Source organism: Suricata suricatta, chromosome 7 (genome assembly GCF_006229205.1).
Source record: "Suricata suricatta isolate VVHF042 chromosome 7, meerkat_22Aug2017_6uvM2_HiC, whole genome shotgun sequence".
NCBI classification, from domain to species: domain Eukaryota; kingdom Metazoa; phylum Chordata; class Mammalia; order Carnivora; family Herpestidae; genus Suricata; species Suricata suricatta.
Genome location: NC_043706.1, coordinates 51,604,133 through 51,618,523, shown reverse-complemented (window position 1 = coordinate 51,618,523; position 14,391 = coordinate 51,604,133). Strand labels below are relative to the sequence as shown.

At 34.1% G+C, this 14,391-nt stretch overlaps 1 protein-coding gene across 3 annotated transcripts in view; it reads left to right on the top strand.

The window, feature by feature from the left end:
- Window positions 1-14,391, top strand: part of COL21A1 (collagen type XXI alpha 1 chain) — a 183,771-nt gene that overhangs the window by 120,789 nt on the left and 48,591 nt on the right. For all 3 annotated transcript variants that reach the window (XM_029945443.1, XM_029945442.1, XM_029945444.1), the window contains exons 13-16: window positions 923-976; window positions 2,094-2,147; window positions 3,165-3,218; window positions 3,584-3,637. In XM_029945443.1, the coding sequence (XP_029801303.1) occupies window positions 923-976; window positions 2,094-2,147; window positions 3,165-3,218; window positions 3,584-3,637 (216 nt within the window). The remainder of the gene's footprint in view (window positions 1-922; window positions 977-2,093; window positions 2,148-3,164; window positions 3,219-3,583; window positions 3,638-14,391) is intronic.

Here is a 14,391-nt window from a genome sequence, read left to right as displayed (position 1 = left end):
AGATTGACCATATAAGTGTGGGTTTATTTCTGGGCTCTTTATTTTGTTTTATTGATCTATATGTTTGTTTTTGTGTGAGTACCATGCTGTTTTGATTACTACAGCTTTGTAGGGTATCTTTAAATCTGGAGTTATACTTCCAGCTTTGTTCTTTGTCAAGATTTCTTTGGCTATTTGTGGTCTTTTATGGTTTAGTATTCTTTGTCCTAGTTCTCTAAAAAATGCTGATCATATTTTGATAGGGACTACATTTAATTATAATTTCAGAGTATAGACTTACTTCCTTGGTTACATTTATATCTAGGTATTTTATTCTTTTTGGTACAATTGCAAATGAGATTCTTTATCTTTCTGCTGTTTCATTATTAGTGCATAGAAATACTAATTTCTGGATATTAATTTTGTATCCTGCAACTTTAGTGAATTCGTGTATTACCTGTAATAGATTTTGGCTGTGGCCTCCAAATTTTGCACCATCATGTTTTCATTTTCATTTGTCTCCATACCTTTGATTTAACCAAGGAGGTGAAAGACCTTTACTCTGAAAACTATAAGACACTTGAAAGAAATTGAAAACAACACAAATGGAAAGATATTTTATACTCAAGGATTAGAAGAATTAATGTTCAGATATCTACACTGCCCAAAACAATCTACAGATTCTGTATAATCCCTGTCGAAATGCCAACAGCATTTTTCACAGAACTGGAGCAAGGTTCACTGAGTCTCAATACACTCCTTATTGATCATAAAGGAAACTATGATAAAAGAGGATTTGTCTTTCATACAGATAGGGTTTTAATGTATGTAGGTATATGGGAGATTTTTTTTCTACTGGATTTTGACCAGGGTAAAGTTAAAGTATGATGATATTTTTTAAGCTGATGTATTTTCTTTCATTAATTTTTTTTTTAATTTTCAGGGTGACCGTGGACTTCCTGGTTTTCCTGGGCTTCATGGAATGCCAGGATTAAAGGTTGAAAAAATCTAATCTTAATATTCACCACATTGTCTTTTATTTTGAATTAAATGTTATTTATGTTACAAATGTGTTATAAATAAATCCTCATGTGTAAATGAAAGTATATTAAAATAAATGGGTTACTATCATAGTTTACAGAAAACTTTTACACATTTTCTTTACAATTTCTGGCCACAAATTTTATGGTATTTAAACATCAATGATGTAAAGTTTACCATATGGAAATTCTTTTTTTTTTTAAGTTTGTTTATTTTTCAGAGAGAGACAGAAACACAGAGACAGAGAGACAGAGAGACAAAGAGAAAGAATACCAAGGAGGGTCTCTGTGAGCCAGAGCCAAGATGTGGGGCTCGAAACCATGAGTCATGAGATTATGACTTGAGCCAAAGCCAAGAGTCAGATGCTTAACTGACTGAGCCACCCTGGGGCCTCTGTATGGAAATTCTAATTATAAGCCCCAAATTGTAGGCCCTATTTTGGTACCATCTGTCCTTATATTTCCTTATTTCTTTCATAAAACCTTAAGCATAGGGCTTTGTAAACAAACCTTAAATTATTTTTTTCTGTTTTATATTATGTTGACATATTAAACCATATTTTTTATAATTGGTGTTGTTTCTTTTTCCCCTTTAATCTCTAAGGGACATTTTCATATATATTTTTTAAATTCAATATTTTAATAAATTCAATATTTTAACTCCAATTAGTTACCATACAGTGTTGTATTAGTTTCAGGTGTATGATAGGGTGATTCAACAATGCAATACACTACTCAGTGCTCATCATCATAAGTGTACTCTTAATCCCCTTTACTGTTTCACCCATCCCCCCCAACTTCCCTCTGAGATGCTTTATTTTAAGTGAGGACCCTTAGTTAAAGTTATTTTTCTTTAAACAAGAACATTTTTTTACTTGAAGTGTACTTAAAATTACATGGTTTGAAAAGATATCTATAAAACCATTTTCTATCCAAGAAAAATCAAATACACACTTTCTTCAAGTACACACAGAAGAATCTCTTGGTGAAATCACGTAGAAAGGAACATAACAAATACTGGAATTAAAATTTTAAAACTTAATAAAAAATAAAACTCTATATTTTGCCTTTTAGGGTGAAATGGGCCCCAAAGGAGATAAAGGATCAACTGGATTTTATGGCAAAAAGGGAAGTACGGATGGTAAAATAAAGTGCCCATATGGAACTTCGAATGTCATGGAAATAGAAAACTTGAATTTTATTCCCAGCCACCATTACAGCAATCGGCTTTGTTCTCCTTTCTCAGGAGACTTATTTAGAATAATGGAAAAAAAACAAAAAAATAACTGGTTGTGGTATTTTATAAGAATGCTCTGTGTTATTAATCGTTCTGAATTTTTAAAGTATTTACGAAGAGAGATGCCTTGGGAGGAATGGTGGCTGCTTAACAGCATGTCCGTGGGGAATCAATGTTATGGTCCTTCGGATTTCTTCACATTGAAGGAAGACTATATTCCCTTTACGTTGTATTTAAAATACACTGCTTTTTAATTTTGCCAAGATGTGGTTTCTGTGTTTAGATGCTTAAAATAATCCTTCACAACAATTTTGTTGTCTTTATGTTGTGTCTGCTGGCTTTGCCAAAACTCATAGGGCAATGCAAGCTATAGTTCCACCAATTCTGTCACCACATAAAGAGGTTCACTTACATTTTAACTTAAGTGTGAGTTGGGTTTTAAAAATCCCTATTGTGTGTCCTCTGCGGATGATGTCTAGAGGCATTCAGAATGGTCCAGCTGCCGTCATAGGCTTTCTGCACTACAGCCTCTAGCAAAACAGGCGGTCTGGAACCCCTGGTAATAGAATTGTTTACCTTTCCACCAAGGAAGTTGGGAAAGCACCAAGATCTGCATGTGTGTGCCCAGGCCAACTTCAAAACATTTTTGATGTGAGAACTAAAGTTCTTATGAATTTGCCTAAAATGAAAAAAGCCTCTCAGCAGGGCCCATGGTGGTCCCATGTGTGCTAAATGCGCCGATGCCAAGGTCAAGCATGCTTTCTTTCTTGAGGAGCAGAAAATCATCGAGGAAGTGTTGAAGGCACATGCACAGAGTCAGAAAGCTAAATAAACAAACAAAAATAAAAACAAAATATAAATAAAATTTTTGCATGAATTGTTTTCTTAAGTGTTTATTTTTAATACAGGGTGCCAAAGGTGAAAAGGGAAATGCTGGTTTTCCTGGCCTTCCTGGACGTGCTGTGAGTTTGACAAAAAGTTCTTGAGTATTTTACTCTATTTATTTATTTTTTTATTCATTCATTATGTTTATTTTTGAGAGAGAAAGAGAGACAAAGCATGAGTGGGGGAGGGGCAGGGAAAGAGGGAAACGCAGAATCCAAAGCAGGCTCCAGGCTCTGAGCTGTTGGCACACAGCCCGATGCTGGCCTGAACCCACAAAGCATGAGATCATGACCTGAGTCGAAGTCGGAAGCTTAACTGAATGAGACAGTAGGAGCCCTACTGAGTATTTTACTTTAAATAAAAATTACCTTATACTGTCTTTCTTTAGAAAGAAAAATTAGTGCAAAAATATATATTAAGATACATGCATTTATTTTTTTAGGGAGAACCAGGAAGACATGGGAAGGATGGATTAATGGGTAGTCCTGGTTACAAGGTATTTACATTTAAAAAAATAAAGATTTCTATAACTTGTGAGTGAACATTTGAAAAGTGTACTGACATTTAACTTTTTACACTATGACATTGGTATAAAATAATGAGCTAAAAGTTGTTTTACTGTAATTTAAAAATGATAATAAGTTTCTTTTGAGTCTACTGTGAATTCTTATGTCTAAGAAATAAAATCCTTGAATATGTGAAGGTTGAACTTCTTTGATAAGCCATTGAAACTGAATTTGTTTGGTCGGTTAGAGGCAGCAGTACATAGCTCTTAGCTCCTAGGGGATTAAAAGTTTTGGGTGGGAGGTAGGAGGACTTCATTCTTAATCTGAACAACTTCTTTATCAATTGTGTGGGCTCAGTGTGAGAGAAATAAAGCAAGAGGCACTGTGACGTAAGAGTCATTCGCCAACCCTGAAAAACTCAGTGGCTCTGAAAACCACAAAGCACATGCCTGCACAGTGATGGGTTAAAGCACCATCTTATTACATAAATGCTTAATTGGTTAATTATCACATAGAAATGGACTTTCTATGCTATAGCTTGTTAAATAAAAATATGTCAGTCATATGTATATATTTAAGTCCATGTATCTGGTATGTGCCAACAGTCCACATCATTTTTCTGCTATAAGTTTCTTGAGTACTTAAAAAGAGGATTTGTGTAATCCATCAACCAATGGGGCTACTTGGTCAAGCACTGGATTTAGAGATGTCATCAGGTTTCCTAATCGTCAGGGCAAACTTGCTCAGAAATCTAGTCCAAATTTTCTTCATCTGCCATTATTTTCTTTTCCTTTGGACAAACTGTTCATTTATTTGCTTAAGTATTATGAAAGTTCCCTCAAATATCCATGATTCCTTAAAAATTACAAATAGTGCTTCCTGAATGTAAAATATTGGGGCTCATTTTCAAGAGTCATGCATTGTTAATTGTATTTTACTGATTCTGTATTTTATTTCTCATTCATCAATTAAACAGATATTTTATTGATGTTTATTAGGGGCTAGAATGGAACAAAACTGTCCCCGGCCTTATTTTTATGGAGTGTATAATCCAGTCTCAGTTAAAGATCACAGATTTTTCTCTTTACCTGAAAAGTTGGTATTCATCTAATTTAATTTTCCTTTGTCTTCTGTGCCCAAAGAAATGAGATTATGGTGTTTCAGGGTAGTTAAGTTTAGATAATAGAACTGAATTGGATTTCTATCTCTCAGTGACTTTTTCTAATCAGCTGTATGTCTTTTGGCAAATTCTTTGACCTTCAGTTTTATCCACTTAAAAAAATGCGTTGTGTTACCTACATAGATTGATATGGTGTAGGGACTGAGCAAGAGCACCCAGCATAGTACCTGTCACAGAATGTATTCAATAAGGAATTCATTTCTTTTGTACGTTTTTTGATTGGAGCTTTGCATTAAGATCCCTTTTGGAGCTTTAAAAAAAACACTTGGAGGTTATGATTGAGATGCGAAAACTGTACATATTTTATATAGCCAACTTGGTGAGATTATAGATAAGTATATGCTCATGAAACTGTCACCTCAGTCAATGCCATAAACATATGTCACCTCCAAAAATTTTCTCCCTCTCTATTTATTACTATTATTTTTGTGATGACAATACTTAACATAAGATCTGCCGCCTTAGCTAATTTCACAGTTTGCAATACAGCATTGTTAACTGGGCACTAAACTGTACAGTAGATTTCTATGACTTACTCATTTTGCATAATTGAAACTTTCTACCCTTTGACCAGCACTTCTCTATCTCTCCCTCTCTCCTTCTTCTGGCAGCCACCATTCTATTTTCTGCCTCTATGAGTTTGTTTTAGATTTTACATATAAGTAGGATCATACAGGATTTGTCATTCTATATTTGGCTTATTTCCCTTAGCATCATCTTCTGGGTTCATCCATGTTGTAACAAATGGTAAGAATTCCTTCCTTTTTTGAGGATGAACCATATTTCTGTGTCTGTGTCTATATATAATCTTGTCTGTATTTTGATATCCTATTTTCTTCATTCAGCTAGTGGACATTTAAGTTGCTTTATGTCTTGACCCTTGTGACTAATGCTGCAGTGGACATGGCAGTGCAGATATGTCTTCGAGATCCTTATTGCCATTCCTTTGGATACATACCCAGAAGCGAGATTGTCCTAACACATGGCAGTTATCTTGTTACTTTTTTGAGGAACCTCTACACTTTTTTCCATGGTGGCTGCCTCAATTTACATTCTCACTAACAGTATACAAGGCTTACAGTTTCTCCACATCCTTGCCAACACTTGTTGCTTTAATTTTTTTGTTTTTTGAGAATAGCCCCTTACAGATTTGAAGTGATACTTCACTGTGGCTTGGTTTGCATTTCTCTGTTGATTAGTGATGTTGAGCAATTTTTTATACACTTGGTCATTTTTATCTTGTTTTACTGAAATGACTATTCAGTTCCTTTGCCCATTTTTAAATATGGCGTGTTATTATTATTGCTGTTGAGGTGTAGGAGTTCCTGCTCTAGTTTAGACATTAACCCTTTATTAGACATACGGTTTGCAAATATTTTTCCCCATTCTATGGGTTGCCTTTTCATTTTGTTGATGGTTTTCTTTTTTGTGCAGATGTAATCCCACCTGACTAATTTTGCTTCTGTTGCCTATGCTGTTGGTTCCTGGATCGAATGGATACATTTTGGACTTCTTTTTTCTATTTATATGAAAAAAATGCCATTGGGATTTTCATAGGGATTGAGTTGAATCTATAGGCCATTTGTGATAATGGACCTTTTAATGAAAAATGTTCCAGCCCATGAACTAGTGATGACTTTGATTTATTTGTTTCTCTTTAATTTTCTTTCATTAATGTTTTATAGCTTTTAGTGTATACGTCTTTCTCCTTGTTGGTTTAGTTTATTTCAAAGTATTTTATTATTTTTATGCTGTTATTAATGATTGTTTTCTTCATTTCCTTTTTGTATAGTTTGCCGTTACTGTATAAAAATGAAATTGAGTTTTGTATGCTGATTTTATATCCTGCAACCTTATTGAATTTATTAGTTTGAACAGTTTTTTGGTGGAGTCTTTAGGTTTACCTACATATGGGATTATGTCATCTATAAACAGGGACAGTTTTACTTCTTCCTTTCCAATTTGGATGTTCTTTCTTTTTCTTGCCTAATTACTTTGACTCGTATTTCCAGTACTCTGTTGAAAAGAAATGTCGCGTGAACATCTTTTCTCATTGCTGATCTTAAAGGAAAAGCTTTCAGTTTCATCATTAAATATGATGTTCACTCTGGGTTTTTCATATATATGTGATCTTTAGTGTATTAAGTTCCTTTATACCTAGTTTGTTGAGAGTTTTGATCATGAAATGATGTGGAATTTTGTCAAGTGTTTTTCTGCATTTCTTGAAATGATCATGTGATTTTTATTTTTATTCTGGGTATGTGGTGTATCACATTGATTTGCATATACTGCCATCTTTGCATCCTAGGGATAAATCTCACTTTATAACGTATGATCCTTTCAGTGTTCTATTGTATTCAGTTTGCTACTATTTGTTGAGGATTTTTGCCTGCATCTTCATCAAGGATATTGGCCTATGATTTTCTTTCCTTGTGGTGTTTTGTTTGGCTTTAGTATCAGGCTAATACTGGCCTCATAAAGTGATTTGGAAGTGTTCTCTCTTCTATTTCTTGGAATATTTTAAGGATTCATATTAATTATTTAAATGTTTAGTAGCATTTACATATGAAGTATTATGGTCCTGGGACTTTATTTATTGTGAAATTTTTTAAATTAATATTTCAGTTTCCTCATTTGTTACTGGTCGGTTCATTCTTTCTCTTTCATCTTATGTCAGTCTTAACAAGTTTTGTGTTTCTAGGACTTTATCCATTTCTTTTTGTTTGTCCAATTTGTTGGAATATAGTTATTTATAATAATCCCTTGTGATCTTTTTCATTTCTGTAGCATCAGTTGTTATGTCTCCTCTTTTGTTTCTGACTTTGAGTTTTCTTTCTTTTTTCTTTGTGTAGATAACTAAGGATTTGTCCATAGTTTATATCATTTAAAAAATCAATTCTAGCTTTATCTATTTTTTCTATTTATGTATTCTCTATTTTATTTATTTTTGCTCTAATCTTAATCATTTCCTTCCTCCAGCTAACTTTGGGCTCAGTTTTTTGTTTTTTTGTTTAAGTTTATTGCCCTTTTTGATACTAATCTGGGTAGCATGTTTGCATGCATATGCCCACAAGTGTCAACTTTAGTTCTGTTTTTAACAGCTTTATTTATAAATAAAACAGACATTATACAGTTTACCTATTTAACTTATTGTACACACAATTCAGTGGTTTTTAGTATATTTACAGAGTTATTAAATTGTCACTTTAGTCTAACTTTAGAACATTTTCATCACCTTAAAAAGAAACCCTATACTCATTAGTGGTTACTTTCAATTTCCTTTCAGCCACTACCTCTCTACTTTTAGCCCTAGGCAACCTCTAATCTACTTTCTGTCTCTATGGATTTGCCCGTTATTAATATTTCATATGGAATTATGCGGTATGTGGCTTTTTGTGGATAATTCCTTTCACTTATGAGAACATTTTCAAGGTTCATCTATGTTTTGGCCTGCTAGTAGTTTATTCATTTTTATTGATGATATTTCATTGGGTGAATATGTCCTATTTATTCACTCATTGGTTGATGAATATTTGGGTTTAACTTCTTAAGAAACTACCAAACTATTAAACTTCAGTATACTTTTTAGTTTGAAATAATTCTAGATTTACAGGAAAGTTGTGGGTAACAGTATATAGTATTCCTTTAGATAGTTGACCCATTTTCTCCTGATGTTAACATATTGCTATGGTACATTTGTCCAAAGTAAGAAATCAATATTAACACATTGCTCTAAGTTAAACTCCATACTTTATTTGTATTTTATTATTCATATGTCTTTTTTCTGTTCCATAATCTAATTGAGGGTATACTACATTGTGTTGTTTTATGTCTCCTTAGTTGCTTCTAATCAATGATAACTTATCAGTCTTTTCTTGTTTTTTATGACTTTGACAATTTTGAAGACCTTTTGTAGAATACCATGCTGGGGTTTTTTGATAGTTTTTTCATGATTAGGCTGTAATTATGAGTTTTTTATTTTTAATTATTCATTTTTTTTGTTAGGGAGAGAAAAATAACACAAAGGTGAGGTACCCTTCTCTTCGTATCAGAGAGTATATGCTATCCACTTGACTAATCATTGATTATATTAACTTTGATCATTTGGTTATGGTAGTATTTGTCAGATTTCTTCACTTGAGGTTACTGCTTTTTTCCTTCTACATGATTTATGGAATTGGGTTACTATGTCCACTTCCTACTCAAGATAGGACGGAGAGGCTGAGGTTAAAATTTCAACTCATAGAGGGGAGAGAGAGGAGAGTACATAGCTTTACATTTATTAGAGGAGAGTTGTGGTTGTAACAATATTGAGTTCTTCCAGTCCATGCACATGGTATATCATTTCACCTACCTGGTCTTTCTTTAATTTATCTCAGAAGTGTTTTGTAGTTTTCAGCATACAGATCTTGTATGTGATTTTGTTAAATTTATACCCAAATATTTTATTTTTTAAAATGCTCTTGTGAACAGATTTTTTAAAAATTATTTTCTATTGATAGCATGTGAAAATAAAATTAGCTTGGTATGTTGATTGTATATCCTGCAATATTGCCAAACTCACTTATTGATTCCTGCAACTTGCTTTGTAAATTCCTTAGATTTTTCTGCATAGATGATCATATTGTTTAGATATAAATGCCATTTTCTTTCATACTACTTCCTATGACTTAAATTTATTTTAATAATTTTATTGCACTACACAGGCCCTCCAATGCAACATTGAACAGAAGTAGTAAGAGTGTACATTTCTTGCCTTGTGTCTGATCTTAGAAGGCCTGAAGTCTTTCATCAGTACATGTTGGTTGTTTTATATAGAAACCCTTCATCAGGTTGAAGAAATTCTTTTTTATATGTAGTCTCTTGAGAGTTTTTCTCTTTAATTATGATTTGGGGTTGAATTTTGTGAGAAACTTTTTCTGCATTTATTGAGTTGATTTATATTGTTTTCTTCCCTTATTTCATTAGTATGATATATAATATTGATTTTTGTATGTTACACTAACCTTGCAGTCTTGGGATAATGCCAGTTGGTCATCTTATATTATTCCTTTTATATATTGCTAGATTCAACTTGGAAATATTTTATTAAGGACTTCTGTGTCTATGTTCATGAAAGATATTGGTCGGTGTTTTCTTGTGATTTTTTTTTGTATGGCTTTGGTGTCAAGGTAATACTAGCTTTTCTTTTCTAAAAGAGAGTATGTAGAATTGGTATTATTTCTTCCTTTTTTGGTAGAATTTACCAGTGAAAGCATCTGGACTTGGGCTTTTTAAGTGTGAAGAAGATTTTAATTACTAATTAAATTCTTTTACTAAATATTGGGGTATTTAGAGTTCTTCCTTTTGGGTAAGTTGTGGTAATTTGTGCTTTTCACTTTCTTTCTCCCCCTCCAAAAAAAGTAAGTAGTAAATAAACAAATAAACAATTTTTAATAAATATATTATTTTTAGAGGGTGGGAGAGGGGAGAAAGGGAGAGAAAAAGAGAGAGAGAGAGTGAGTCAGTCAGTCAGTCTTAAGTAAGCTCCATGGTCAGCTCAGAGTCTGACAGGGGGCTTGATCCCACAACCCTGGGATCATGACCTGAGACAAAGTCAGGAGTTGGATGCTCCCCAGGAACACCATGCATCTTAAAAAAAAAAAAAAGACTCTCTTTCTTGGTTAGTCTTCTCCCTTTCTTCCCTTTGCTCATTTGTTTGGTTTCTTAAGTTCCACATATGAGAGAGATCATATGGTATTTGTTTTTCTCTGACTGACATTTCACTTAGCATTGTACTCTCTGGATTCACCCATGTTGTTGTGAATGGCAGATTTCATTGTTTTTTGTGGCTGAATAATATTCTGTTGTATGTACATGCCACCTCTTCTTTATTCATCTATACATGGATACTTGGTCAAATTTCATAATTTGGCTATTGTAAATAATACTGCAGTAAACATAGAAGAGCACGTTTACCTTTGAATTAGTGATTTTGTACTTTTTAGGTGAACGCCCAGGAGTGCAATTAGGGATCATAGGGTAGTTCCATTTTTAACTTTTTGAGGAACCTCTTCATTGTTTTCCACTGTGGTTACATCAGTTGACACTCCCACCAAAATTGCATGAGTTGCTTTTTCTTTAAAATTGTTTTTTTCATATTTATGTATTTTTAGAGAGAGAAAGAACATGAGTGAGGGAGGGGGCAGCAAGAGGGGGGAAATGCAGAATCTGAACCAAGCTCTAGGCTTTGAGCTGACAGCACAGAACCTGATGTGGGGCTCAAACTCATGACCCATGAGATCATGACCTGATCTGAAGTCGAAAGCCCAGCCTACTGAGCTACCCAGGCACGATAAAGATTCCTTCTTCTCTACATCCTCTCCAATACTTGTTCCTTGTGTTTTTTATTTTAGCATTTTTGGTAGGCATGAAGTATTATCTTATTGTAGTTTTGATTTACATTCTCTGGTGATAAATGATGATAAGTATCTTTCTGTGTGTTTGTTGTTATCTGTATGTCTTCTTTGAGGAAGTGCCTATTTGTGTCTTCTGCCCATTTTTAAATTAGATTATTTGTTTTTTGGTTGTTGAGTTGCATAAATTATTAATGTATTCTGGATACTAACTCTATGTTGAGATGTCATTGGCAAATATCTTCTCCCATTCAGGAGCTTGTCTTTTAGTTTTATTGATGGTCTGCACAGAAGCTTTTTATTTTGATGAACTCCCAGTAGTTTATTTTTGCTTTTGTTTCCGTTGGCTCAGGAGACATAATCTAGAAAAAAAGTTGCTATGGCTGATGTCCGAGAAATTACTGCCTGTGTTCTCTTTTAGGATTTTTATAATTTCAGGTCTCACATTTAGGTATTAAATCCATTTAAAAATTTTTTTTTATTTTATTTTTTAAGAGAGAGAGCACATGAGTGTGAGCAAGTGGGGGAAGGGCAGAGAGGGAGAGAGAGAGAATCCCAAGCAGGCTTTATACTGTCAGTATAGAGCCTTATGTGGGGCTTGAGCCCATGAACTGTGAGATCATGACCTGAACCAAAGTCAGATGCCTAACCAACTGAGCCATCCAGTCACCCCACCATTTTGATTTTTTCTTTGGGTTTGGTGAAAGTGAGCAGTCTAGTTTCATTCTTTTGCATGTTGCTCTTCAATTCTGTCAACACCAGTTGCTGAAGAAACTGTCTTTTTCCCATTGGGTATTCTTTCCTGCTTTGTCAAAAATCAATTGACCATGTAAATTTGGGTTTATTTCTGGCTTTTTGGTTCTATTCCATTGATCTATGTGCCTATTTTGGTGCCATATTCTTGTTCTTTTAATGTAGAATTTTTAATGTTCTCTCATTCCTAATATTTTTTAATAACTTATTGCAGTTATAGTTGAATTCATGCACCACAGGGTTTTTTTTTTCCTCATATTTTCCTTTGTCATCTCAGCCTGATCCTTTTTGTGTTGAATAGTTTCTTGATAACTTTTTCTTATTTCTTACATGGAAATTGATTAGGTTGAGCACTCTATATCTCATAGGATCAATAATAGTAAACTTCATTCCCATAGGAAATTAGCCATTCCTCTAGATTTTTTCCAAAGACTTGTATAGAACTGTGCAAATTCTTATATTGTTTATTTTTTGTTCAAGCACCGTCCTCTATGCCCAACACCCATTCTCCCCTCTCCCTCACCCCCCATCAGCCCTCAGTTTGTTCCAGTATTTAATAGTCTCTTATGGTTTGCCTCCCTCCCTCTCCTTGACTATTTTTCCCCTTCCCCTCCCCTATGGTCCTCTGTTAAGTTTTTCCTGTTCCACATTTGAGTGAAAACGTGTGGTATCTGTCTTTCTCTGCCTGACTTATTTCACTCAGCATAATACCCTCGAGTTCCATCCATGTTGCTATAAATGGCCAGATTTCATTCTTTCTCATTTCCATGTAGTATTCCATTGTGTAGATAAACCACATCTTGATCCATTCATCAGTTGGTGGACATTTAGGCTCTTTCCATGATCTGGCTATTATTGAAAGTGCTGCTATGAACATTGGGGTACATGTACCCATATGCATTAGCACTCTTGGTTTCAATGATTAGTCCCCCTTTGTTATTTCTTTGGATATTTGTGCTTTCACTTTCTGGTGTCTCATTTGATTTGTTTGTTTTGTTTTTGGTTTATTATATGAGATTCTGGTGTTTCTATTACTTTGCTTGAGTTTGTTTTCAAAGAGCCAATATTGCAATTTTACACTGATTTTACATTTTTGGCTTTTGGTGTGTTTTTTGTTTTTGTTTTGTTATTACATTTATCTATACTACTTCCTTCTTTTTTCTTATATTTTTCTAGATTTTACACTTGGGAATTGAATTCATTTATTTTCATTCCTTTCCTATTTTTTGTTTTCAGTATTTAAATTGTACATACTTTTGACTATTGCTCCAATGTATTTCCTTGATATTAATGTCCAATGTTTTAATTAATATTCATTAATGAAAATGTACTGCTTTTTAAAGGGATTCCTGGGTGGATCAGTCACTTAAGGGTTTGACTCTTGATTTCCTCTCAGGTCAGGAACCCTGTGTTGAAGATCGAACCCTGTGTCTGGCTCTGTGCTGAGCATGGAGCCTCCTTGGGATTCTCTTCGTCTCCCTCTGCCCCTTCCCCACTCTAATATTTATAAGCTATTTTCTGTTCTTTGCCTCCCTTTGTTCAAATCTGCAATTAAATATATTCAGTGTTCATCACCAGCCATATTCATCAGTATTCTATAGTCATCATTGTGGTTTATGAAGCTGCTTCTATAGTGTATTCCTTAGGAAATGCTTGTGAATACAGTATTCTCTGAATTCTTATGTTTTAACATGTTTTCCCTATTCTTGTTACTTGAATGACAGTTTGGCTGTCACTGTCTTGTCACTGACATTATAAACTCTTGTCTCACTGCTTTTCATGTTTGTTTTTTTTAATGTCTGTGAGATGTTGCTCCACTGCTGTCATGTATGTTGCTGACATCAAACTAATTGTCTTTCATTTGGAAGTGGCTTTGGTTATTTTTGTATGGCAACCCAGAGGGTTAAAAAAAAAAAAACCTGAAGACAAAACACCTTAATGTGTAAAGTCTAATAGCATAGCGTGTGCCAGAATTAGGATTTCCACTTGCCCCAAAATCCTTATAATAAGTAGATTCGGGACTTCCTTTCATTTTGGAGTATTCTCTTGGATTATAGTTTTTTTTTAATTTTTAAAAATGTTTATTTGTTTCTTGAGACACGAGAGAGAAAAAGAGTGAGACAGAGCTCGAGCAGGGGATGGACAGAGAGAGGGAGACACAGAATCTGAAGCAGGCTCCAGACTCTGAGCTGTCAGTGCAGAGCGTGATGCAGGGCTCCAACCCACAAACCACGAGATCATGACTGAGCGGAAGTCATGTGCTTAACTGACCGAAAGACCCCGATGCACCTCTTGGATTATAGTTTTAAATAGAAATTCTGTTACATTATTTTGATTTATATCTTAAGAACTCTAATTTTAGGTGTGTTGTGACTTCTTTGACTCTTTTCTCTCCTTCTGACCCTTATTATGTTTT